We start from the raw sequence: 27863 nt of genomic DNA, 5'->3' as shown, positions 1-27863 counted from the left end.
CTTTCCTTCTGTAGGGTCTGGTCCGATCTGGCTGGATGAATTGCGATGCACAGGAGCAGAGTCTGATATCTTTGACTGCCAGCACAGTGAAACTGGCGTTCACAATTGTGGCCACGATGAGGATGCTGGAGTGCAGTGTGTCTAGACTAAAAGGAAAGAAGAAAAAGGAGGGAAGAAACACTTCTTTTTAGGTTGTTTACACATTTAAATATGATAAACAAACAGTGTACTTATATGTTAAGTGGGAGAGGTACTGTAGCCAAGTACATTTACTCAAGTACTGTACTTGAATGCAGATCAGAATCAGAATCAGAATCACTTTATTCATCCCCGAAGGGAAATTCAGTTGTCAGATGTGATGTATGCATACTTTTTTCCTTTTATGCTTGTTTTTGCTTTACGTAGTAGTATATAAAACAGCTCAAATCAGTTTCACCTTCAGCTCAACTATAACATTAAAATGCTGTTCACATGCTATTGTAATGCATTTGTAATAAATAACAGTATAATCCTGACAGTAGTAGAGAGTAATTTAGCTTGTAAAATAACTTACCCTGTATAGCGGGAACTTTAAGACAATTTTGTTGAAAATGCCTACATGCTTTACCTAAGTACAGATGTGAATGCATTTATATTGCTTGTAATGGAGTGACTTTACAAGAAAAAATATTTGGATACATCACATACTCACATCTCACTCAGGTTATAAGCAGAGAACAACTCTGCTACTCATGATGTTCAAAGTTGGATCTAATTACATACTCATGAAACAGCATAAACAACTTCAATTACTTAATTTAGATTTTATCAATGAATACATGAGCTAAAATGTGTGCTGTAAACAAATGCTCATGCTAATAACATTTACTGGGACTAACATTTCAGGCCCTTCTCATCTCTCTCAACTCTGCTGGTTAGTCTGCTACTTTGTGTTGCTCTCATCAGTCCCTGTCCTCCTCCACTTAGCCTCTGTGGCTTATGAAACATGCTGACATATCTTCTGTTCATTGCATGTCACCACAGTTTACTTTGTAGAGGATGAAAACATTACATCCAAAAACACAAGTGGCACTGAAGAATGGTACCTCATACAGCCCACTCCATCACAGACACCTAAAGAGAACACGCTGTTGATACCACATTCTCATCAAGGGACATTACAGTCATTGGGTCAGCTGTAAAGACCCCCTCCTTTGCAAATCAACTTTTCCCTTTAATATGGTGTCATATGGTGTTTTTGCATTCTAAAAGACTTGAGCGAAATAAGCAATCAACACCATGGCTGAGGATTTCTAACTTAAAGCTACAGCACATGGATGTCAGTTCATAAAGAAAAACTGATTCAGATTTCCAGTATTTCATATGTAACTGCAATGGAAAATGTCATCTACATGTGTTTGCTTCCAGATACAAATAAACTCCCCTTCAAAAGTATTTGAACAGTGAGGTCAATTCCTTCATTTTTGCTGTAGACTGAAAACATTTGGGTTTGACATCAAACGGTGAATATGAGACAAAAGATCAACCTTTTAGCTTTTATTCCCTGGTATTTACATCCTGATCTGATACACGACTTGGAAGATAGCATGATTTGTAACACCAACTTATTAGGTAAGCACAAGTATTGGAACAGATAGACTTAAAATAGATTTAAGTGCATATGACTTAATATGTAGTTGCAAATCCTTTGCTTGGAAAAACTGCATCAAGCCTGTGTTCCATTGACATCACCAAACTTTTGCATTCTTCTTTTGTGATGCTTTTCCGGGCTTTCACTGCAGCCTCTTTCAGTTGTTGGCTGTTTGGGGGGTTTACTCCCTTCAGTCTCCTATTTAACAGGTAAAATACAGCTCTTTAGGGTTAAAGTCTGGAGATTGACTTGACCAGACTAAAACCTTCCACGTCTTGCCCCTGATGAACCCCTTTGTTGTAATGGCAGTGTGTTTTGGTTCATTATCTTGCTGCACGATGAAGGATCTCCCAAATCAGTTTGGTTGCATCTTTAAATTTGCAGACAAAATGTTGACTTCTGAGTTTATTTTGCTGCTGCCATCATGTGTTACATCATCAATGAAGATTAATGAGCCCATCCCAGAATAAGCCATGCAAGCCCAAGCCATGACATTTCCTTCACTGTATTTCACAGATGAGCTTGTATGTCTGGGATCATGAGCAGATCCTTTCTTTCTCTAAACTTTGTCCTTTCCATCACTTTGATAAAGGTTCATCTTTGTTTCATCTGTCCATAAAATTTTGTCACAGAATTTTGGCGGTTCATCTCTGTACTTTTTTTTGGGAAATTTCAGCCTGTCCTTCCTATTGTTCTTGCTAATGTGTGGTTTGCATCTTCTGGTGTAGCCTCTGTATTTTTGTTCATGGAGTCTTCTGCGAACAGTAGATTGTGATAACTTCACTCCTACCCTCTGGAGGTAATTGCTGATGGCACTAACAGTTCTTTTAGGGTTTTTCTTTACAGCTCTCACAACTGCTGGTGTTTTCCTTGGTCTATCTGTTCGATGTCTACTACTTAGTCCACCAGTGGTTTCTGTCTTCTTCACGACATTGCAAATGGTACTGACTACGGCCAATGTTTGTGCAATGGTTCCTATTGATTTTCCATCTTCTTTCAGCTTCATAATTGCTAGTTCTTCACCCATAGACAGCTCTCTGGCTTTCATGTTGGTTACATCTCTAACTATAAATGCAGTCAGCAGAGGCAAAACCCAAATCTGAAACCGAATATAGACATGGCGCACTATTTTTTGTTTTAATAATCAATTAAAAAAAAAAAATAACAGGACCATGAAGCAGACAGAATAAAACTTGCAACCATTGGATGGTCAGAGTAATTATTAATTTGTCAGAAATGATAGGCTGATTCTAATTGATGGATGAAGCGAGAGAGGGAGGACATTGGGAAAGGATCAATACGCTGAAATTGCTAACAGTATAAAAATGTATGTACGCATTAAAAATTCAGTTGTATCTCTCAATTCAATTCAATTCAAAAAAACTTTATTTGTCCCCAAAAGGCAATTAAAAAGGGCACACAAGCAGCTTACAGTTTTTTCTCAATTGATAAGATACTGTTCCTGAAAAATAGCACACATTTCCCAACACACTGCACACTATTTTCTTTATTTGAACACAACTCACAATTCAATTGTGTCAAAAGTGCACTTTATTGTCAAAATTTGAAATTTTTTTTCAAAAATTAAGACACACGAAGCAAAAGTAGGACACTGCACTCTGTGGGGCGGCTGTGATTGAAGGGTCGGGGGTTCGATTCCCACTCTGACCTAGTCATGTGCTGTTGTGTCCTTGGGCAAGACACTTTACCCGCCTTGCCTCCAGTGCTGCTCTCACACTGGTGTACGACTGGTGGTTGGAGGGGCCGTTGGCGTGGATTGGCAGCCATGCTTCCATCAGTCTGCCCTAGGGCAGCTGTGGCTCCAATTGTAGCTTACCACCACCAGAGTGAGAATGTGTGAGTGAATGAATAATGTGCTTTGAGTGCCTATATAAATCTAATCCATTATTAATAAATACAACACGCTGTGTTTTCACAAGATGCATAAAAAAATGATAGTCCTCAAAAATGACAACTTAAGCACTAATGCATCCTATTAATGAATCAGAGGGAGCCATTGCAGTGCCTGATTGTACATTTGAAAATAAAAATAATGCCAGACAAACAATACAGCAATGTATTGTACACAGTACAGTATGCAAATATTTACACCACATCTGCATCAATTCTTTCAGCCTGGTCAGGCCACAGGACCTCATCAACATCACAAGCTATGCTTTCTTTGGTCAGGCAACATGGAAAGAGAGACCTAGTGTTTCTGATCCAGCCCTGACATGCATCAACAGAAACATCATCACATGCCAAGACTCTTGATTGCAAGAGATTTTCCCAAAGTATGGTGTTCCATCTCCATGTAGAGAAGAACATAGAATTTAGAAAGGGAGAATATGTTGGCAGAAAAACCACAATAACTTGAGGGTTCAAATCAAATCATCCACCGCTTTATCCTCATTAGGGTCGCGGGGGGTGCTGGAGCCTATCCCAGCTGACTCAGGCGAAGGCAGGGGACACCCTGGACAGGTCACCAGTCTGTCGCAGGGCTACATATACAGACAAACAATCACACTTGCATTCACACCTACGGGCAATTTAGAGTAATCAATTAACCTCAGCATATTTTTGGACTGTGGGAGGAAGCCGGAGTGCCTGGAGAAAACCCACGCATGCACAGGGAGAACATGCAAACTCCATGCAGAAAGATCCCAGGCCCACCCTGGGATTCGAACCAGGAATCTTTTTGCTGCAAGGCTAAAGTGCTAACCACTACCCCACTGAGCAGCCCCAAATCAAACCATTCCCAAATAATAGTCCTCTGTGAAACCTACCATTGTCCCAGACAACAACAAAAGCTATGAATTCTTGCCAATCGCCCTGGTGCACGCGTCACTCGGCCCTCACCAAGTCCATCTAGGAAAGTCAACAAATGATGGGTGTTCTACGGGCCCAGAACTGCATGACGGTCAATTACTCCAAGATTGCTTATTGCAGCACAGAGGGTCACGTTGCCCCCACTCTGATCTGGGACATTGACTATAGCCCGTTGTCCAATGATATTTCTCCCTCTTCCCCTCCTCTTGGCCAGGTTGAAACCAGCCTCATCCACATAGATGTATTCATGTGTATCATCAGAATCCAACTGAAAAACTCTCTGGAACAAACGCACCCGAAACAGAGAAAAAGTCAGTCATGTACACTTTGGCACTTGTGAACCAGAATTATGCATTAGATTTTTTTACAGTACTCTCAGAACATTTCTGACTGCTTGTACTCTTACAGTACAGACATGTCACTGAAGTGTCAAACAACATTTACATACCATGTAAAGTGGTCCAGTATCAGGTGCATGGGCAAATCCGGGTTCTGGTTCTGGTTCAGGTTGTGTTCCAGGTCATCCACGTCCTCTTCTTCCAACATGACCTCTTGCTCCTCTGACATCCATTCTGAACAGCTAATTCTGCTTTCCAGTAGGTTTTATAGTGTGCCGTTCATTGGCAAAAGTGCTTTCAGTTTTGGCCTGCTGTCTTAATTGTGACAGCAGTGTTGGAACAGTGTACCAATTCTGTGTCCCATTTCCTGGTGTTCACTTTTTGAAAAATGTGTGCTGAGTGAAAAGTGTGTTCAAATGAGCAAAAAATGTGTTCAGTCTTTTGCAAAAAGAGTACAAGAGTTTTGGAGACTGTGTGAAAATCATGAATAGCGTCCAAAATCTTGAGAGCAGAGTCCTGTTTTTGAGAAATGTGTGCAATCAGTTGGTGGCTGTGTGCAGTGAATGGAATTTAACAACATTAAAAAGAGCACTGTAATTTTAAAGTGCTTTTTTGTTTCTCACATATGGGACAGTAAAGTGCTCTTAAATACTATGTTAAAAGAATGTTCTATCAATACAATTAAAAAAAAAAAGTACTCTTAAATACTATGTTAAAAGAATGTGTGTATGTTAAAAATACATTTTAAAAAGTCTACTGAGCTGAATTAAGAAGCAAGACAGCTCGAGGGACAAAGGAGGACTTTCTCCTCTGCATTCTGAAGCCTGGGCAGCGTAGTCTACATCCTGAGGGAACCCACTCAAACTCAGGACACAGAATGTGGGAGGAATCCTGTAAGATCCTGCGTGCTGTCTTTATGGTCTGTTGATCACATAACTTTCACTGTGCTCAGCAGGTGATTTCTACACTGCAGTGTAATGGAATAAAACTGTAGCGGTACTACGTTATGATTTATAGCTCTCGTTATTAATAATTGGGGCACCACCCTAGATCTCTAGGGGAAAAAAATTATTAATAAAAAAATTAATATTCATAAAAATTTTGATCAATCTCATATCAAAAAGTCTTGAATCCTCGGTTAAATTGACCACATTCTACACAAAGAAACACTTGAGACTGTAGTTTGATCTAAAATGAGGTATTTATTAACTATTCTATGAAAATAATGACAAGTGAACTATATACAATGTAGATATGGTGTGTCTGTGTGTGTGTGCATGCAGGACTACATGTGTGTGTGTGCGTGTGTGTGTGGAATGTGGGAGTGTATGTGTGGTGTGTGCATGTGTGAGAGATGTGGAAGTAGGTGTGAGAGATAAGGAAATATGGTGAGGATTAGCCAGAGCTAACCTGATGAGGTAACCGGTAATTTGGATTAAGAATTCTAATGATTTGTAAAAGAATAAATTGATTAAATGAATTAATTGACCAAGCGGTTAGTACATCACCCATAGAATGGAATCAGAGCAAACTCAGCTGGAGTTGAAGTGAACCGTCATGGGGCTGGGACTTGCGGGGCCTTCAGATTATGCACACGGTCTGGACTGGCAGGTTCGGAGCGGTGCGTCGTCGTTATGGCCGCCTGGATGTCCTGCCGCGGGTTGATCGGTTCTATGCAAAGACCTGATCCAGCCGATCTCCGGAGTTCTCAGCTGAGTGTTGATTGGCTTAAAAATGATGGTTCTCAGGCTTTAGCCAAGAAAAATGGGTGTTGATGAAAAATTGTCAAAATTAAGAAAAATAAATGCTGGTTCTGAATCGGTGCTTCAGATTAAAACGAATAACGAGCAAAATGTCTCCTTAAGTTACAAAAACATTAAAAGATAAATAGTTAACAAACTTAGATGGTGAGGGAATTTCAAAGATAGGAAAAACGCGCTTTAGGTAAGAAAATAATGGGAATCTCTGTTATGGATTCCTCAGGTAGTGAAGAAAGGGAAGTGAAGCAGGCAAGAGAGTAGGTCGGTAAGAGAGAGTAAAATGTGGGCTACGGCTGACTTTATCTGTGGGTCCAGCTAAGGGGAGGACCTGGGCGGAGAGAGAGAACTTTTAGGCGCGAGTCTGGTGGAATTTGGAATCTCTTTGTTCTCACAGAGTAGAGAAGAAAGAGGAATCCAGAATGGATTAAAATATGATATTACACGCGCAAAACACAATCTGTCTATCCCACCATATTCAGTTGTGTGAAAGTGAAATGTGTAGATTAATACATATGTTCATATGATGTGAATCATTTCATTCATAACTATATGTTTATGTTTATGACATTAAAAATATGTATCACAGTGAAAATATAACAACAAGTCAGAGATTTGGTAACAGGTAAATACAATGGTCATCATTCAACCTAAATGGAGAGGAAATTCAGAGATTAATAAGGGAATTCAGTCCAAAATCATAGTATCCTGGGGAAGAAATGATTAAACATCACAAATTAGTATCTAGACTTCTGTAACAGATATCACTATCAAATTCGGATATGATGTACAACATAATCTCACTATAACTTTGGTAATCAGGAAAGAAGAAAATAAATTTTAGAAATATGAACTTTGAAGTAATTAGTCTCTTCAGTTAAAGAGTGTGTCTCTCTCTGTTCCAGCCTTCTGCCATAAAGTTTTACGACTTGTTATCTGATCTGTGGAATGCAGAGACGTCTCTGGCTGAGGGTCTCCTAAAGCTGAAAAGGGATTTTAGCATGAAAGTTCATTAAACAAACATCCATAGCATATAATTGAAAGTCATTGTCTTTTAAAAAGAAGAAGTTATTCCAGGGGTTTAAATGTTCACAGGAGCTCCATCCTTCTGTGAATGAAAACCTACAGAAATACAAATGTCTCAATCCTCCTATAGAGATGGGTGTTGGTCAGTACTGGAGAGAGGGAGAGCTTATCTGAGTTTTGATCAGCTCAGGAATTCCAGGGCCCTTGCAGTCTTGCTTACAAAACCAACATGTCAAAGAAAAGGTTATCACATTTTCAATAAAAGCATAATAAAATGTTGTCAAAATGTCTTTGTTGACACCAAAGGCTTTTAGCTTCCTGAGTGAGTACTTTCTATGATGGCATGTCTTTAAAACATCCTCTGTGTTGCTAAAAAACCTCAGCATGTTGTCAAAGATGGTTCTCAAGTACTTATATTCCTCAACTATCTTGACGGGCTTCCCCTGGATGATGGTGGGGATGGCTTCAGATAACGGTCTTTGTTTTTGTGAAAAGGTCACAATCATTTCTTTAGTTTTGTCAATGTTGGCTCTGGTGCATATATTATCAAACGCTTTGTCAACCAGTAGTCAGCCAACCACCAGGAGGCGAACACATGGTTAGGGCTTCATTTAACTGCCCAAATAACAAGCGAGCGCACCCTGCAGCGGCAGCCTGAAATCACTCAGTGGACTGGGCTGATGAGAGCGAGTCATGTCGAGAGAGGAAAGTACAGTGGCAACTGGAGATGAGGAGCATCATGGTGAGGAGCTAGTGCCTCGAAACGGATCAACATCCATTGTCTGGACTTGTTTCGGATTCAGGGCAAGTGACGTTAAACAAGAACAAGTCATATGTAAAGAGTGTAGCAGAGTTGTGTCTGCCCCGCACAGTAACACAACTAATCTGTTTAACCATCTGAAAAAACATCACAAACACAAATACGAGGAATGCATAAAGGCTAAAGCTAACGTAGATTCACAAAATCCCCGTCCGTGTCCAGCGGCAACCCTGACAACCATTACAGCGACCCTGCATCGGGCAACACAGTATCCAGCTACCTGCCAAAGACACAGAGATAACGTACTCAATATAGTTTTATTAGACCAAAGACACGTGTCCAATAAATACAGTGAGCAACGAGGGCTTCAGAAAAATGGTCAAAACACTGGGCAATAAATATGTGATCCCCTCACACAATTATTTCTCCAAAGTGGCATTACCTACACTGTATGAAAAATGTCAGGGAAAAATAGAGAGGGAAATCACGACTGTCGAGTTCTTTGCAACCACGACTGACCTATGGTCAAGCAGAACAATGGAGCAGTACCTGTCCTTGACAATTCACTACATTGACGGGAATTTTCAAATGAAGAGTCTGTACTTGCAGATGTCATTTTTCCCACAAGACCACACTGGAGAAGCTATAGCTGAGGGACTGCAGGAGGCACTGGCTTCTTGGAGCCTGCAAGAGACTAGTCTGCATCACAACAGACAGTGGCCCTAATGTCGTCAAGGCAACTTCTCTAAATAAATGGACGAGACTTCAGTGCTTTGGCCATAGGCTCCATCTAGCAATTGGTGAGTGGGACGAATAAAAAATACAATTTAAAAATTTACACATAATTGAATTGTATGTAATATATGCTAATATAATGGAGTGAATGTCAATGGATGAATTATGAAATGTTATATAATATGAAAAAAATGATTGGATGAATATGCATATATTATATTCTGTTTTAATTTAACATGAGTCTTATGTTCTTTTATAGAGAATGCAATGAGAGATCCACGGATTGACCGTGTGGTAGGCATCTGTAAAAAACTTGTCAGCTGTTTCTCCCACAGTTGGAGGCGTAAAAAGGAGCTAGCATTGGCTCAAAAGGAGCTGAAGCTTCCAGAGCATGGGCTGAAGATGGAACACCCACAAGGTGGGGATCCAGGCAGGCAATGATTGCAAGAGTTCTAGAGCAGCAGAGGACTATTTCACAAGTCTTATCTTCTGACCAAAAGTCAAGACACCTCATCCCAACATGGCAGGACAGTGACATCCTGGAAGCCATCAACAGAGTCCTCTACCTCTGATTGAGTTTACTGATGCACTGTCCAGTGAGAAGTATGTCAGTGTTTCTTTTGTGAAGCCAGTCCTCCACCTGTTCAGCTCCTCTATCCTCAAAGTAAGTGATGATGTTCCAGACCTGACCAACACCATCAAAACCAAAATCCTCACTCACTTGGAGGAAAGATACAAGGATCCAGAGACACAAGAACTGCTTGATATGGCCTCTGCCCTTGATCCACGCTTCAAGCTGAGATACATCAGTGAAGACAGGACTGCATCAATCCAGGTGAGACTCGTATCTGAGATGGCTGCCTCTGCAAGCATTGTCAGTATTAATTGTGGATACAAATACCAAATTTATAATAAACTAAAGATACTAAGTGGATTGAAATTTGCTAAAAGGTCTTTGATGTGCTGTAATCTGAATATGAATGATAAATATGTTTCATAAGACTGAATTTGTTATTCTTATTTTATTTATCATGTACTTTTTAAGGAGAAGGGCCCAGCAGATTCATGTGGAGGGACTGCAGAGGATGCACCCAGTACATCAAAGAAAAAGAAGACCTTGGGGAACTTCTTCACGGTCACTGGGACAGCCACACCAAGATCCTCTCCTCACCAGGAACAACAGGCTGTTGAATCTGAGCTTAGGGCTTACCTACAGTGTGCCAACCTTGACAGTAAAGAGGACCTGCTGGACTAGGGGAAGGAACATCAGAAACTCTACCCATGACTTTCGAAGCTGGCAAAAAAGTACCTGTGCATTCCTGCAACAAGTTCCTCGTCAGAGAGGGTCTTTAGTACTGGGGGAAATGTAGTTACCTGCCATTGCTCGTCTCTCAAGCCAGAAAATGTTGACAGGCTAGTGTTTCTTGCCAAAAACCTGTAGGCCTAATGTTATTGCCTTTTCTGTATAAGCTGTAATTGTTTCCATTGAGTTGCACTTTGTAATTGTACTCTGCAATAGCATATTTTTTCAGTTAGCACTGAACTTTATTCTTATTTAAAGTTTCATTTTGCACTGAAAAGGCTTCATATATTGTTTGCTTAAAAGTAGTGCAATAAAAATACAGATATTTTCCCTAACATGATGAACAATCATGATTAATAATCGTGATTACAATATTGAACAGAATAATCGTGATTATCATTTTGGCCATAATCGTGCAGCCCTAGTATACGATATAGAGGAGTGGAGAGAGGACACAGTCCTGTGGTCTCTTGCAGAGACAATTAAATCAGATCTTTATTTTCGAATAAAGAAGACCCTAATAATGCCTCTCCTGCAGGTTTTTCTGAGTTTCACCCTTAACATAACAAACCTATGGAAGCAAACATTTTAATTTGCAGGTTGGAGCCTTCGGATTCATTGTTTTTCTTCTGAATCAGTGTCTGTTTCAAACATGTATGACTGAATGACTCTTAGATAACAACTTTCCAGTGATTGTAACTGAGCAGAATTGCAGGTGAGCAAGAGTTAGGCTTTGATACACAGAGACACAGGTTTAGGGGTTAAGGTCATGTTATCACTCAATAACTATTCACATTCGCTAACATGGGTTGCTGTGAGTAGAGTGGGATGTCCCTTAATTACACTGATCATGTACAGTCATGAACACAAGTTTTCATACACTTGTAAAGTAGGGCTGGATCCGAACATCCCGAATATCCGAATATTCGTTGGCTACAGCGGCATCCGGATACTAATTTTGGAATCCAAATATTCGAACTGAAATTTCAAACTGACATACACCAAACATCCCATTTCACATGGCCCTGGTGGAACTATTTAAACTTAATGCTGCCATTCAGAAAACTTCAAGCAGAGAGGAAGAGGGGAAACAAACTGGCCCTGTCCACATGGCAATTACAGAAGAACGGTCACAGAATAAACGGTCAACAATGAATGGTGCGATTTTTTGTGGGTTACTGATGACTCACCAGAAAATCTCCAAAACACAGGAACAAGTGTGAACTTTACATGTCCTCTTACCTGGAGCAAACTACCCCACCAGCACAACAGAGAGCTCTCCTTACTGGAGCAGTTTAGTCTTCAAGTTTTGACCTTTTCTTGAGAGTTGAGTCGCCTCCAACTCCATTACCACCTTTTGAATCACCTCGAAAGTGTAGCGGGGCTGTGATGGGTAACTCATGTTCAAGGAGTAAAAAAGTCCATACTGCATGGCTGTGGCAAGGGCCACATTATCCAGATCCTGAAGAACCACCACACCCTCGATGATGATGCCAACATCAGAGAAGTCGTCGCCTGGCGTCCCTCTGGTGACGTTGAGTCCCACTGTCATTTTCTCAATGGCTCTCAGTGCAGTGGCTTCAGTCATGTCCTGGTTTAATGTACCGATTAACAGTTGTATGAATACCTGCATCTTGTTTCTATTAATTTCTATTAATGTAACTAGAATACTGAGATTGTCTATTGTTTATTGTGTGTCTATTGTCCATTTGTATGTTGTCCATATTATAAAGATATCTGGCCAATATCCTATATCTACGGAAAAACTGGGCCCCCTATTAAAAGCTTTAAATAGCTTCCTTGAGGCAACCCTTTTCACACATCCAATTGTGTAAAAATTATTTGTTGTATATACAAATAATTTATTATCCAGGGAATCCTGGATGATAAAAAGCTGAACAAAATAAATGAATAAATAAATAAAAATGCTCGAACACCCTGTTAAACTTCAGGTCCGATAATACTTTTTGTGGGTTCACTACAGGCAGCTTCCCAAACAATTTTTTGACCCAGAGTTGATATACAGTTGTGAGCAAAAGTTTACACACATTTGTAAAAACCATGTATATTGTATCTATGAATCTTGTAACTGAATTTTACTACAAGTTATGGGACTGCAACTTGAAACATAGGACTACAACCAGAAGTGACATGTATTTCACAAGTGAGAGCTGACCCTGGCAGAGAATTAAATTCGTTGTTGTGGGTTGTCTAGCGCGGCTAAGCTAGCAGATTCCTGTTCGCATTCACAAATTCTTTTACACACTGACAAATCTCACTTCAGAGTTCAGACCAACTCGGTCTCACGGGGATTCGTGAAACTGTCACGTAAGTTTTAGTTTCGGTTTCGTGCGCACCAACACGATTTCGTCATGTTTTTCGTGCCGCTCACCACGAAATGTTTTTCGCTGTGGTAATCACATCTGAAAGTGGTTTATACCGGCGGATTCATGACGATCTAAGCTGTCCATCGGCGTATACTGCTTGTGTGATCGCGTTTGCGGCCGCCAGCCGCCGGACATTCTTGAAATTCCTATGCAAATTGGTAAGTGTACCACCGGCTTATGGTTAGGTTATGGTTAGGTTATGGTTAGGATTATGGTTAGGGTTATGTTTAGGGACGATGTCATGCAAAATATAGCGTTGGATTCGCCACGGTTTTACATTAAAAATATAATATACACATTCTTTTGAAATACGTTCTGAGTGGCACGAAAAGTCCGCCGTTTAAAATACATTGGTGCGCATTTCGTGGTGAGCGGCACGAAAAACATGACGAAATCGTGTTGGTGCACACGAAACCGAAACTAAAACTTACGTGACAGTTTCACGAATCCCCGTGAGATCGGGCTCTTCAGACACTGAGACATAGGCAACTCCCCATACACACTGACAAATAATTTTGCTACAATAATGCCCCTGAGACTTCTACGCGCACAACACCTGACATGTTTATCCTTCATCCTCAATTGGGATCCGTTTGTGCATACGCACAATGACATTCCTACTGCGCACATTTTTCTGTGCATATTTCCTTTGCTTTTAAAGCAACATTATAACATTATGCGGATTTGCTGTCTGTGAAGTGACATCTGAGGTCCCATGAGAAGGTCCTTAATGGTCTTTTTAGAGGACCTGAGAAAATATGCCTCGGCTCAATTTCAGTGACTGTCACTTCGCTCATGCTTATCGACTCTCAGGTGTATGTGGGTGAAGGTGGTCATGCCAGTGATGAAGGAGCTGCTATCTCTAGGGTTAGCATAAGCCATGCAAAGAAAGCAGAAGAGTGTTTTGGTTTGTTGATTATATGTCAGCCATTTCCGGTTTGTTCCATCTTTGTGACAAAATGCCCTCTGCACTACAGGGTTGTCTGCCTTCTGCTTGGGGTGAAAATGGAGGAAGAGGTCTAAAGTCTCTGGCTTTGGCCTTGTGAAATAATCAACTGATGGGGGGAACCTGACTTCTTGTCCTTGGCCTTCTGTGTCAGCAGTAGGGACATCAGAGTACAAAAATGATTAGCAATGTGAATTGTTAGTGCAGTTTTAGTGGTTTACTATCAACAGCATTTGATATTAGTGCATGTGGGTTATGCAGGGCCGGCTCTCCCTATACGCGAATTAAGCGGCTGCTTAGGGCCCCGCCGCCACTAGGGTGCCCCCGAATTGACTGTGTCTGATGGTCTGAGTGACCCACAGACTGTCATCTAACATTACTTGCTTCGGACTAACCTGCCAACCACCCAACACGCGTTGTAAGTTCAGTGTCGCTGATTGGGCGGCAGTCGCAGCCCCAGACGTGTCTTGTAATTTACAACAGCTAAACCCGTTATTAGCATCCAGTAACGTGTTTTCCCGAGCCGTCTTTGAATGCACCATGAGCGCATGCTAACGCAGGTGTTCCAGAGGAGACGTGCTGCTGTGCTGAGCAGTGCTGAACGTGTGTCTGGAGTAATGTTTAGCAAACCAACCAGAGCCAGCAAGAAGCAAAAAACTTTACACAGTTTTTTCCAAACAAACCGTGTAAGTTGTGTAACCTTGTTGGATGCAAACAATGTTAGACTTGTTAGCTAAATGATGACAAGGTAAAACGTGGCAATATATCAATATGTTAAGCTAGTTAACAATAATTTAAATGTTATTGCCTCTGTTACATTACTAGCTAATTAGTTTATTCTTGGAATAAACCCAGTCCTCTTTCATTTCTGGGCAGAAGATGTGTTCACAATTGCTCTCCATGTATTTAAGTCTTTTGGTCCCAAAAGAGGAGAGTCAGGGTGGAGAAAAAAAATAGGCTATCTATGGTATAAATTTACAACTATTTTTTACTCCTTCTCTTTATAATTCTATCTCAGAATTTTGATTTTCAGATTTTTTAATGATTATTTCCATAACAAAGAGCAGAGTCAGGCAGGAGATGGACCAGAGGCGGCGGCCAGCAGTAATGTTGACCATGCAGGGTCTGCAGAGGTGGAAAAAGTATCTATGGGTTAAAGTGATTTTGAGGTTAAATTCTACTGCAATTTTTACACTTCCTAATGCTATTTCAGAATTTTACTTGCCACATTTTTTTTTATGTTTATTGCCATAACAGAAAGAGCAGTGTCAGGGAGGAGATAGATCAGAGGCCAGCAGCAGGGACAAGGATGTAGGGTCTTTACAGGTAAGGAGAGATTATAACTTCCTGAAAATAAGATATCTATTGCAGGGAGAAACCAGGCAGTACTGATCATTTCATGTTCAGTGTTTGGCACCTTTGGCTACTCGTCCAGTAGATGTTCAAGGGACATTGTTGTCAACTCAACTAGAGTTTGGCCACTAAAACTTTAGATTTTATAGTTTAAAGTTTTATACTTTATAGTTTAAAGAACTAGCCTGGTTGGTCCCCTGGTATTGTACTGTGGCTGTTAGGGATTATGTGGTTCTTTAGCCACTCAGGACGGTGCAATTAAATTTAAGAGAATGATAAATCGCTCTGAAAAATTTGTCCCCCTCACTTCTGAGATGGTGGTTACGCCCATGCCTGTCTTTATTCCAATAAAACATAAATCATCATGGTAACATATCAATTTAAACTGGCTTATTAGAAAACTATACGGGAAAAATACAGGAAAGAAAAAATAAACCAGCAGTCAGTTGGTGACTCCATGCTTCGTGCGTAAGTTAGGCTACTGTGACACCACGGCACCGTTTAAAACTTGATCGATTACACTGGTCTGGAGAAGCCACAGACGGAAAAGCAGTAGCACTAGAGATGGCATCATGGCTTCAAAAAGGAAGTTCAGGAGTGGGCTGAATATTTGCTGTCAATCATGTGCATGTGTGTTTTAACCCAATTACAAGCTGTGCACATGATTTGGTAGTTGCCCTGTGCATGTTTTGGGGCCACAAAAAAAAATCTTGCTTAGGGCCACCAAAGTCCTAGGGCCGGCCCTGGGGTTATGGTTGGGCAAACAAGCATTATTGTCATCAGCCTTACCGTAACAAGTCTGGGATCCTCTCCTCTGTCCACATCTGGGTTATCTTCAATCTAGATAAGAGATTAATATTGTTAATTATGCTAGTTTACCAATACTACATCATCATCAGTAGGTATTTTACATAAAAAAGAAAAAAGTAAATAAATTCTGGGATGGTATTACTGAATTATTCTGATAGCTAACTTGTACAGACAAGTAAACAATTCATTAATTTATAGTCATTAAGTATTAGAGTCAATTTATTGATAATAACAGGTTAATTTCAACCAGATGACAACGTGGCTACAAAGGTGAAAGACCCCATCCCATCATAATTAGCAACAGTACAGGCAGGTTCACATCTACAGGAGATGTCTGGTAAGTAAATGGTGGCTATTTTGGACTCCAAAGGCTAGCTAGCACTGTGCTAACAGGCTGGCTAACGCTGTGCTGAAATAATTCACTTTAACCAAATTGACATTTTACATGGAAAGTTCTGGACTCTTTCCACAAACTTCTCCCAAGTGACCGCCGAATAAATCAGTTATTTTCATGCTCGTTGTTTCATGATCTTGAAGGGATTTCCCTCAGCTTGTCAGCGCCACCTTTTCGTTTTTGGGATTTTTTTTCCCCATATTTTGCACCGACTCGCATCCATCCAAAGTTGCCGTTAGATGTCCGTCTCGTCTGTGTGTGATTGACAGGTGACAGCAGCTGCAGAGTGAGGGAGTGGGTGGGACTTAACCGCCGCAGGGATGAAATGTGATTGGCTATCAGCAGCAATCACAGGTAAACCAGCCTATGGTATCAGGAGCTGTACAGCTGTCAGCCCAGCCTCCTTGTGGAGCGGACCATAGTGCTGTTGGCGGTGTTGCGCTAGACTTTTTTTTTCTCGTGGTCCAACCGGCCCACAGCCGCATCGGCCCACCGAACGTCAGTCCGCCCCTGTCTGTTACAAATTTAATATTTCTGCCACACAGACAACAAAACTCCGCAGAATCTATCACAGCAGTTCCACAAAATGGACAGTACATCTGTGAGAGGAAAGAGCAGATTAGAAAGGTTATCTACTGTAGGTTATCTACTGTACGTCAAAGAGAGTGGAGATTGTGGGAATTTAAATATAACCCATTTTAATATTCAACTTTCAGTCTACTGTAAGTGTGTTTGACTTGTGTTTTCTTTGTTCTGGTCTCATTTGAACCTCTCTCCACCGCCCTCTTCTAACGTGTTATGGACACCTGGCCAGGGGCATTATCGCTTGCATACAAGCTCTTATAAATCAAAGTTTCTAGCACGTAGTGTAATTATGCTGCTCTTCGATAACATTGTAAAATATGCCAGCCAAGTTAGCCAGGTAAAACATAAAGGAAAACGTACCTTTTCACACTGAAAGAAATTGCACGCCTTCTTTTTCTTCATTTGTTTTGCAGCAGGAAGTCAACAACGTGGCCGAACTTCGGCATTAAGTTGGAAAATACGGGAGCATTTGTCAGCAGGTTAAATTTGCCAGATCAGGTCAGTGATGTTTTTCTTTATTTTGTTACTAGACAATGAATGTGTACTGTATTTCCGCCCCGAACTCACATTGTGCAGGCTGCAGGTTCACCTAGCAGCACGACAGGTTCACCTACGTAGCAGCACGACGTGGCAAACATTGTGAAATGACGATAACAAGCAAAGATGTGCTGTAAGTTGATAAGCTGTTTGACGCTGTCAAATGTCTAAAGTCCGAGCTGTAGTGGGTAGAACGCATAGAAAATCCATTTATTGCGGAGTCTCAAAATCACCAGTTAAGTAATCTGACCGGTCCCTTAAGTTTTCGGTGGACCATTCAGCATGTTCTCGTCCCTGCAGGGACGGCTTTTTTATGGCTTCAGTTGGGCTTGCGCGGTATCTGTTTTTCTTGTACCAGCTCATACATTTATAACGGTATGTCGGGGTACACAGTATTATTACGGAATTTGTGTAAAAAGGTTTAGTACACTGCGCTCAATTATTTCGCTCGATGTTGGCGGAGCTGATGGATAACGACATACTCTTCCCGCAGGGTTGAACACACTCACTGCAGCTATACTTCAAGTCCTCACCATATGACACACAATATTGATAAACTGCGCAACCCTATGGTAAAATTATAACACCCTGGCCTAGTTTCAGTATGGTGTGTTTCATGGTTGTGAAATGGAGCTGTATGAATGAATGAATGAATTTTATTATTGTGTCTTACAGTATGCCCAGCCCTAACATGGGCTTATAAGACACCAAAATAAACACGAAGCCAATTGCCAGACAGTAGGTACAATAAACACATTTTAGAATTTCATTATTTAAATAAAGAAGTCTGCCGCCTCTTGCAGGCTTTACAAACAAATGCAGCCAGGTTATAAACATTATATGTACACAAATATTTCATCTTGTCATCGTCACTACACCAGAACAAACCAGGCTTTTTAACAGATACTTCACTGAGCAAAACATTTCTGAGGTCATCATAAAAAGAACAATACAACAAAAAATGAGATGCACTCTCAACTTCTCCCAGTTGACATAGTCCACAGAGTCTCTCTTCCTCAGGCGTTTGTGAGAACCTTCCAGTCTCTAAAGCCAGAGGTAGAATTCCAGTTCGTAACTGAGCAATCAGAGATCTCTGGCTCCTTGTCAGATTAGATTTAATGTAAAATTCTGCCTCGAAATCATCCGTTATCTGAACATAAGTCCGTAATTTAGGTTTAGTCAAAATCTCAGTTTTCCACTTTTCTTTAAATATTGACAATAATTTTGATTGAATGTGTTTAATATTGCAGGGCAAATTGTTATGAAATATATAAAGAAGCTGTGCTTCGTTAAAAACTGCTCGAAGCTCCGCAGCCCAGGGAGAGTTAGATGTACTCCAAAGGAAGACCATTTTTGTTATTCTATTATCAGGCATATAAATAATCTGGTTCCACAGTCTAACCATTTCACATTTCCTTAAGATAGATCCAGGAACCCAGCCCATATCACCCTGTGCTGCCAAGACTGGAAGAAACTTGTGAACTCCCAAGAAACAGCGGATTGCTCTGTTTTCTACAGCTTCTAATCTGTAGAAAACAGATCTGTATGAGTTGTATTGTGTAATTTATATTTACAAATTAATTTTGTTTGTAAAGGTCCACAGGAAAACAAAAAACGCTTTTACTAAAATTAAATATGTCCTTTATGTGTTTCACGAGTGGACTGCATGCAGTGCAAATTTTGCAAATTTGCAAGTTCCAGCCAAGAGACTCTTCTAAAGCACTGTCGCCTTCATCACGAAAAAGGTGCACACTGGCCCTGTATTCACACAGACTGTGTATGTGTATTTAAAACACTAGGTGCATTAAGCTCACACCTCACAAGATCACACACAACTGTGGAAGTCTGTGGATATTCAACATTCCATTGTGAACTGTGTGATTTTAAAGAGATCTCCAGTGAAAAAACTTTTTGGCGCCATCTTGGACAACATTTTAAGAACAGAGAAACTGTACAATGCCCCTTTCTAAGGTGTACTTTTAAAACAAACACTCGCTCAACCTTCACCACTCACAGAAGTCGAAACCATAAAGACTTAACCTTTGAGGATTTTCAAACAACAGTAAGAGCCACTACTGAAGATAAAGCAAATGTTGGTGAAGAATCTGATACTGAAGCAGGGTCATCAAAACAGGCTATTGTGAGACCAGTTGAGGTTGATGAGATTGTGGAAAATGTGGATAGTGAGACACTGCAACACAAATTGGTTTCTCTCTTTCTGTATATGCAAACTGTTTTACATGTTTCCAGAAGTGCAATGCAAAAGGTTGTAGAGAATTTGCATAACCTGCTGTCATTTTCCAGCATTCAGACTCTCAACAGTGTCAAAGAGATTCTTTCAAATCATAACATTAAAATAGATGATTCTATTTTAGGAAAAATTTCTAACGCTATAGTACAAACTAATCCATTGCTTGCAACAACATCAGAGAAAGGTTCCTTATCTACAGATCACAGAAGAAATTTATATTTCAGTGAACACTTTCCTGTAATAGAACCTATAGAATATCTGTATAACAGCCTATAAAAACACTGTTGTTTATGTATCTGTTACAAAGGTACTTGAGACTTTGCTAGGAAAGACTGATTTTTTGGACAAAATTGTATTTGATCAAGAAGAACCACACTGTGGTAATTTTACATCTTTTCAAGATGGCAAGTATTACAAAGATAATAAGCTACTGGGTCAGCAAAATACATGTATCAATTTAGCATTGCATACTGACAGTAAATAGAAACTTTGAGGTAGAAATGTACGTAGAATTCTACTTGTAGGGGGGTTGTAATTATTCATTGTGGATTTACTGATGATCTAGTGCCCCGGTAGTGGAGATAATGATAAGTTGTCATTTTGTCATGATTCATTGCACATGGGTTTGTCACTTTGCAAAAGTGAACCAAATACACACCAAGCAATACTCGGTGAGTATCTGCACAATTTGAGAATGGGTTTTGAAGGCCAATATAAAGGCCCAAAAAAGGCCACCATTGTTAGTCCAGTGAACAGCATCATGCCGCGTCTATCACATGGAGGCCGGTTTGAGCTACAGTGATGTAGCCAGGCGTATGGGCTGTTCCCAACCCACAATCAGAAGCCTGGTCCAAAGCATGCGCCGACGGATTGCTGCCTGCATAGAAGGAGGCCATACTCGGTATTGACTGTTGTGACTTTGTGTTTGACAGGTGCCGTTTTCTTTTGTGAAATTCTTTATTTTGAAATCATTCTTGAAACTTTAGATTTTTGTTTCTGTATGCCAATATGCTAAACAAATGATTCATATGAAGAAAATCCAGTTTTGGGTTTCAAAATAAAAATTATGTTGAAAAATATGGTCTCAAAGTTTTTAATGACTGTCAGTGTATATTGACGACTTTGAAGTTTGTAACCCACTGGGCACTTCTAGAAAAGTTCATAAGATAACTGCAGTATATTGGGTTATTCTAAATTTATCACCCAGGTTCCGATCAAGTCTCACTTCTATTCAGCTTGCCTTATTGGGCAAAAGTGTGGATGTTAAACAGTATGGTTATGAAAAATTTCTTGAGCCATTGATAAAAGATATTAGGAATCTAGAAGAAGTGGGAATTTTTGCTCAGGTTGTCGGTCAGTTTGTTAAAGGTACTGTTTTTTGTGTGTGTTCGGATAACCTTGCAGCACATCATCTTGCAGACTTTTTTGAAAGTTTTACTGTTGAGAAATTCTGTCGGTTTTTTTTGATAAGTCGGAACCAAATTGCAGCTACTGAAGTAAATGACTTCCAGTTAATTTTAAGCTTCAGTGTCCCGCCGGCGGTACACCTAATAATTTGCATAGGAATTTCAGGAATGTCCGACGGCTGCAAACACGATTATACAAACACTATACACCGATGGAAAGCTTAGATTCTCATGAATCCGCCGGTATAAACCACTTTCAGATGTGATTACCACAGCGGGTGAGAAAAACACATTTGTCCGACAAAAACAAATATTCATCCATCCGTTCTCTATACACGGCTTCAACGCACACAGCGCGACTCACATTTCCGGGTTTATTATTACACACAAAAAAAAAGATTCCATAAAAAACGGCCATAATCCAACCTTTTACATCCAGATGACACAAGCCAGTAAACTATTTTATCCAAAACATGTCCTGAAGTCGGTATAAAATCCCCGAATCGGTCATTTTCAAGGAAATGCACCTCGCGATGCCCGTTCAACATTCCCTGTATTTTTCGTAATTTTTTTTATTTAAAAATAGAATATTAGCGATTTTTTGTACTGAAAACGGCTGGAATTGACTGAAGCTTAAAGGGTTAAGGGGACCTGATCAACACAATGCTTTGTTGGAAGAGCTTAGGCTGAATGACAGGCACCAAAGCATTGATGGGGTAAAAAGGGATTGTGTTCTGAGCAAAAATCTGCTGTTTTTTCATCCTGTAACTGGATTTCCTCCAGATGTGTTACATGACCTTTTTGAAGGGATTATTCCAATAGAACTGTCGTTGTGTTTGAAAGAACTGATCTCAAAAGGTTTCTTTACGTTTGATATATTAAATGACTGTATAAAATCATTTCTCTACAAGTATTCTGACAAAGTAAACAAACCACAAAAAATTCCAAAAGCGAGCCTTGATAAAGGAACTGTTGGCGGTAATGGACACGAAAACTGGAGACTGTTGCACTTACTTCCTTTTATAATTGGACGCAAGATACCACAACAGGAGGCTGCATGGGAGATTCTAATGGACCTTAAATAAATCGTTGACATTGTTGTGTCTAACAGAATCTCAGAGGAATCATTGTGCTATTTATCTTGTAAACTACTGGATCATTGGAAGTTGCTCACCAGCACTTTTCCGGATTTTGGATTGAGGCCAAAGCACCACTTCATTGACCACTACCCACATCTCATTCGCTGCTATGGGCCTTTAGTAGAATTGTGGACAATGAGGTTTGAAGCAAAACATAGCTTCTTTAAAAAGGTGATCCATGACACTCACAATTGGAAAAATGTGCTGCTCACGCTTTCCACAAAACACCAGCAAATGATGGCATACCATCTGGATAGCCATAACCTATTCAAGCCAAAACTGTTTGTCGAAAAGGTGAAAGTGATCAGAGTGTCAGAGTTGTATCCATCACTGAAATGTGAAATACAGAAGAAGTACCGACATCTAGACAGTGTGTCTCTGTCTAAAATGATCCACTTGCATGGAACACAGTATACAGCAGGAATGATTTTATCTGCTGGGGAATTCAGCGGCCTCCCAGAATTCCATAAAATTGAGAACATTCTTGTCAATGCCGATGAAGTGACATTCATTTGTAAAAGACTCTCTTTCTGGTACATTGAACATTTCAGGTCCTATGAGCTTAGTGAGCACCCCTCTGAAGAAATTGTACTCCTGGATCCAGACGTGCTGACGGATTACCACCCACTAGCAGCAATACAGAGTTGGTGGAAAACTGATGGTGACCACAAGGACTTTCCTTCTCCATTAAAGCATCTCAAAATGGTATGGTATGTTTCCAGCTGTTTGCACAAAATGTGAACATTTCCATAAACTTAAAGTTTTCATCATACTGTAGTGATGCTAAACTTTGATTCTGGCCTGAAACTTGGTAAGAGAATTGTTGTGATTAATTTTATGAGTAGTTAAGTGTAAATACCAAACAGTCTTTCACCATACACAGCTGTAGAGTGTAACTAAGTACATATAATCAAGTACTGTACCGAAGAACTTAACCCGTTTAATCCCAAATTTTTCCCTGCAAAATAAGTGTATATATTTTACTCCTTAGACCTTCCTAACACATATGTATAATTTTTTTCATTTCATGTTGGTTTTGTTTGTGAAAATGTAGGTTTTATACTCGGCAACAATTGTTGCCGGTGGGAAACCACATAGTCTAAATTTACACAAATTCACATTTTAAAAAAAAGAAAGAATAACATTAATAAATGTAATATGTTATAACTAGGCATGGTTATGTGTTCACAACTTTATAAGATATATAAAGATACCATGGAAATGCATACTGAAGAGACCTATAATTGACATCACAATTACTGCATTTCACAGTCTAATAAAACTGTTAAATTACCATAGAGCTAACAGTGTTTGATCTTACAAAATAAGAACTGACCAGAGTTTACTAAAATAAAATAAATTGACATTGTGGCAGTAGCTTAGATTAACTGTTTACTGACTAACAACATGGCCAGAAGATGAGTATACACAGGGCCGTGGGGCCCAATGGGAGACGCCAGTGTTTACAAACAGTGACGTCACGAAGTCATGTGATTACCGTGCTGGTTGACAAGAGGAACCAGAGGAACAATGGCTGATGATAACAATGCGAACTATCCTTCCGTGAAATTGTCCGATTATGCTCAAACCTTATCACCTGAGACCCGATAAATATACGTGAGTAAGCTGAGATATCAGGGAAACGGTAAACCCTAGCCAGATCCCTACTATTTGAAGACTGGGTGGGTTGACGATCCTTCATTGTGACCGGACATTTCCTTCACCGACATTTATTTTTAATTGATTGACACCGCTGGGCAGTTCACCCACCCAAAAATATATAATTATGAATTAAAAATAATATATCTTCTGTCAATCTTCAACAAGATGTCAAAGAAACGTCAAGAAGTTGCTGTATTTTTGTCTGCAGTATGGCTTCTATGTAACAGTAACAGACCCACAGCATTGGTGATCGAAAATAGGACAATTCTAAAAAACGATCGCTAGACGCATACAGAAACAAATGTGGTTACAAATAGGAGGCAGCTGGCTTAAGGAGATGTTATTGAATATGCTTCATTCGACTTTAGTAAACTTTCATCGCCTAAAAAGCGATCGGTAACACATGACAACACTGAACCAAACCGAAAGTGTAGAGATCGCTTCACGCGAAGGATGCGACACTAAATCAATATCTTTTGGTAAATAAGCTCAAAGTTGGACATACTAAACATGCTAAACTTTTGAATAGTTTACCTGAAGAAAAGTGGGAGCCACAAACACGATCTCTGCTGCTTACTGGGGTACAATTTTCCTGTTGATGGCTGAAGCCACCGCCATCTTCTCTCTCCTGACATCGGTATTTGGTGAAATTTCAAGCCTGATCCCTTCTCAAAACGCTTCGTACAACCAACAACTACACACGCTATTACCATTGTGGTAAATACATGTGCAATTTCATTCATGAAAAGCGATAACTTTACGTATTTGTTTCAAACCCGATACCGTTCTCGTAGCAAGCCGTTATGTTACTGCCGGTTCTTGCCAACCAGTAGCAGTCTTGTACCATGTGACCATAGCAAATGACGACACGCTGGCATCTCCCATAGGCAGAATAGTCAAATGCTAGGGGCGCAAGCCAGCCGGGGGGCGGCACCGTAGGTTTTTTTTTAATTTAGATTACGAAGAAGAAAATAGGCAGCGGTAGATCCGTGTTGACAGTGACTGATACACCGAACTTCCAAAATGAAGAGGCAAAAGCCCTCTGGAGCTCATTTCAGAAAAAAGCGTAAAGAAGATGAGGAGAAGCAAGAAAGAAGTCGAAGTATGGTGTCATGAAATATTTTGTTAGAAACTGCATGAACACACAACCGCGTATCGGCTAGCTCGTAATGCTAATGGGCTAACGTTAGCCCTCGTAGTGACAGTGCTGTTAGTGCTGCTTTGTTAGCTCACTTTCAATATGATAAAGTTACTTCTGTGTTGAAGAAAGTATCAAAGACAGTGATGTACGAAATGCATGTAGTGATGACATTGTTGATAGAAATCGTTTCTTGTAAAGTTTGTGCTCCGACGCACTGACAGTCTCGTACCGTTGCCTGTGTGTAGGTGATGCTACCGTCATTGAACTTCACTAACTGGCTTCAATTTACTTGAAGCCATTAAAATAAATGATCAACTTAAACACAAGTTTAAGAATATTTACATATTTATGAATGGAAACATGACTCCATGCGTCCCAGACGGCCGTACAACAGGAGGGGATTACATCGTCTTTATCAGACACTCATTACCAGTGTATCACATTTAATTAGAACAGGTGTACTGAAGTTGTTGTTCCACGTACAGTAATTATTTACATGTTACAATTTTGAGATGTTTATATTGACATTAGCTTGCTGCTGTGTTTCGGATGTCCTAGGTCAGGGATGTTATTATGTCAGGTGTTGCCATGTATTTACCTTCCCATGTAAACACCCAGTTAATCAGTTTGTAACCCCTGACTGATGTTAATAAAGTAAAAGTTTATAGACCGATTGCTAGGTTCGGCAGGAGTACAGGGAAAACTAAAGTTTGAGTGAAATGAAATGGCTGGAGGCAGGAAATGAGCAAGAATGAGTATTATGTTTAGGAAAATAAGAACATAAAAAATATACAATTAACAAAATTTACAATAAGCCGGCATCTCAAAAATAAAATAAAACCCCACAAGTCTTTACTGAGCTCAGTGTATTGTTTCGTCCTGTTTAGTCGTGTAGTCGTGATTTATGTCAGTTCAGTTCCTTTTTCTGTGTTGTGGTAGTCTGTGTTGTTACCACTTGGCTGGAGGTTGTGAAAGAAGACTGATGTTCTTCGGTCAAAAGGTTGGTTCAGTTCGGGCTAGGCTCGCCATCTCTGTCTAGAGAAGAATCCAGGTATCCAGCGTTCCAACGTCCAATCTGGAGTTTTCTTAATCAAGCTATAATACCTAGCCTGCACACAATAATGGTAGTATTATTGTATACAACTTAATAGTGTCCATTATCCTATCTCTTTACATAGCTATGCTTTTTGTTTATCTTCAGTCAAATTATATTACCAATGTACTAATATTCAGCAATATAATATACATGCATGTTTTAACTCAAAATATCTCTGTTGTACATGAATTGACTTTTTAACTCATGGAAAAAAATAAACAAATTTATCCTTTTCACTGTTAAGTATTTAACCATGAATTTATGATTACTAGTGTATATTTTTAACCAATGAAATTATTGATTTTTAAACTATTTTTAATCTATGCGTAAATCAACAAATGAAATACAATTTTTTTTTTATCTTTCTTTAGGGATACATTGCTAGAACTTATCCCTTATGGCAGAAAAAGCCTTTCTGAGCTACCACTTTAACATCACAATCAGCATTTCACAATTTGGAACAGAAAAAGTACATTCAACATCAAAATAACCAACACATTTACCAGAAAATAGTGCAAAATGAAAATAAAATACATTGCAGTACTACTATAAACTTAAGTCTCCATTGGCAGAATCAAAAGTTAAACTAAAGTTGCATTTTTGTTGCCTTAAAACATAAAAAAGTCTACCCGCGATTAGCTTTAGCGTGTTGCTAATGAAGCTAACATGGCGGCTGCAGCAGCATGTTTCAGAACTCACCAAGATGAGGTTTTACTGCAAGCACACGATCAGGGAAACAGCCTCGCGGCCTCACAGTTTGTGCTCCCATCCACTAACAAAATACATGTTTTATGTTATCATTTGAACAGCACAAATAGTTGTTTACAACGCTTGCTAGGATGGAAACTCACCAAGACGACCCGTGATTTGCGCTCGGACCGTCTGACACATAGACATATACAAACACTAGATGGCTCATGAGCGCTGTCAGCCTATGGGGAGCGACGTCGCCACATGGCGGCCATCTTGGGACAGGGCTGCTCGATCGCTCATAACATTAAAGTCAATGGAGCATGGATTTTAAAATCACTGTAGATTGCTCAATTTTCAACCGATTTTAGAACGGCTTGGTTTGTTATAAACGTCAGAGATGTACTTCTTTTACTCTTACATAAGAATAATTAAAACCATTGAATTCATATAATAATGAACACAGATATCATCTTTTTGTGTGTGTAGGGGGCGGTTTGGGATTCAGCCCTAGTGTTTGTATATATCTATGGTCTGACAGCTCGGCTGAATCCCAAACCGCCCCCTACACACTCCCCCTCCACTACCGAGTGCCACTCCAAAAGAAGTCACACTCGCAGCTGTGGAGGGCACCTATTACTGAAGGGGGAGGGTATAAATACGATCGTCAGGAATGGGACGCCCTGTTGCCTCACCGGAAAACGGAAGACGTCATCGCCATGGTAACAGAAAGACGCCTACTGTGCATGGCTGTAGCGCTGTGGCACAGGTTGCAACTAACAAGGATCGCTGCTGCTTCCAGAAGCCGAAAGCATCCCACTTTTTTCACTCACATTTTTTCCAATCCTATTATCTGGCATTTCAGATCCAACAAATGAATAAATGAATTCTGTCAGTTGTGTTCAAATTTTAAGGTGTCAGGGGGTGCACAATTAAATCAAACGTCAGCAGAGAAGAAGATTTGTTTCTTTTGTTTTATCTTTTTACACCACTCTTTTTGTGATGTTCTGTCAGTGTGAAAAAGGCGTGGGAGAAATAAACGCATGTGGAACTTACATCGATATGTTTGTTTCCTCCTCCATTTCGAC

General features: G+C 40.0%; 1 protein-coding gene and 2 long non-coding RNA genes across 3 annotated transcripts in view; 2 read left to right on the top strand and 1 right to left on the bottom strand.

Annotated features, from left to right (window-relative positions):
* marco (macrophage receptor with collagenous structure) overlaps positions 1-1434 on the top strand; it is an 84739-nt gene extending 83305 nt beyond the window's left edge. The window contains exon 13 of the mRNA XM_051958974.1: positions 15-1434. Within this exon, the coding sequence (XP_051814934.1) occupies positions 15-145 (131 nt within the window). The 3' untranslated portion in view covers positions 146-1434. The remainder of the gene's footprint in view (positions 1-14) is intronic.
* Positions 1435-8014: 6580 nt separating this feature from the next.
* On the top strand, positions 8015-10713 carry LOC127537160 (uncharacterized). The gene is made up of 2 exons (XR_007946657.1): positions 8015-9910; positions 10121-10713. It is a non-coding gene; the product is annotated as an uncharacterized LOC127537160 (long non-coding RNA).
* A 15018-nt stretch (positions 10714-25731) lies between these two features.
* Positions 25732-27237, bottom strand: LOC127537142 (uncharacterized). The gene is made up of 3 exons (XR_007946639.1): positions 26937-27237; positions 26785-26857; positions 25732-26098 (listed from the first exon to the last, which is right to left on the bottom strand). It is a non-coding gene; the product is annotated as an uncharacterized LOC127537142 (long non-coding RNA).
* Between the last annotated feature and the right edge of the window lie 626 nt (positions 27238-27863).

The sequence above is a fragment of the Acanthochromis polyacanthus genome, chromosome 14 (genome assembly GCF_021347895.1).
Source record: "Acanthochromis polyacanthus isolate Apoly-LR-REF ecotype Palm Island chromosome 14, KAUST_Apoly_ChrSc, whole genome shotgun sequence".
Lineage (NCBI taxonomy): Eukaryota > Metazoa > Chordata > Actinopteri > Pomacentridae > Acanthochromis > Acanthochromis polyacanthus.
This window is presented reverse-complemented; position numbering and strand designations above follow the sequence as displayed.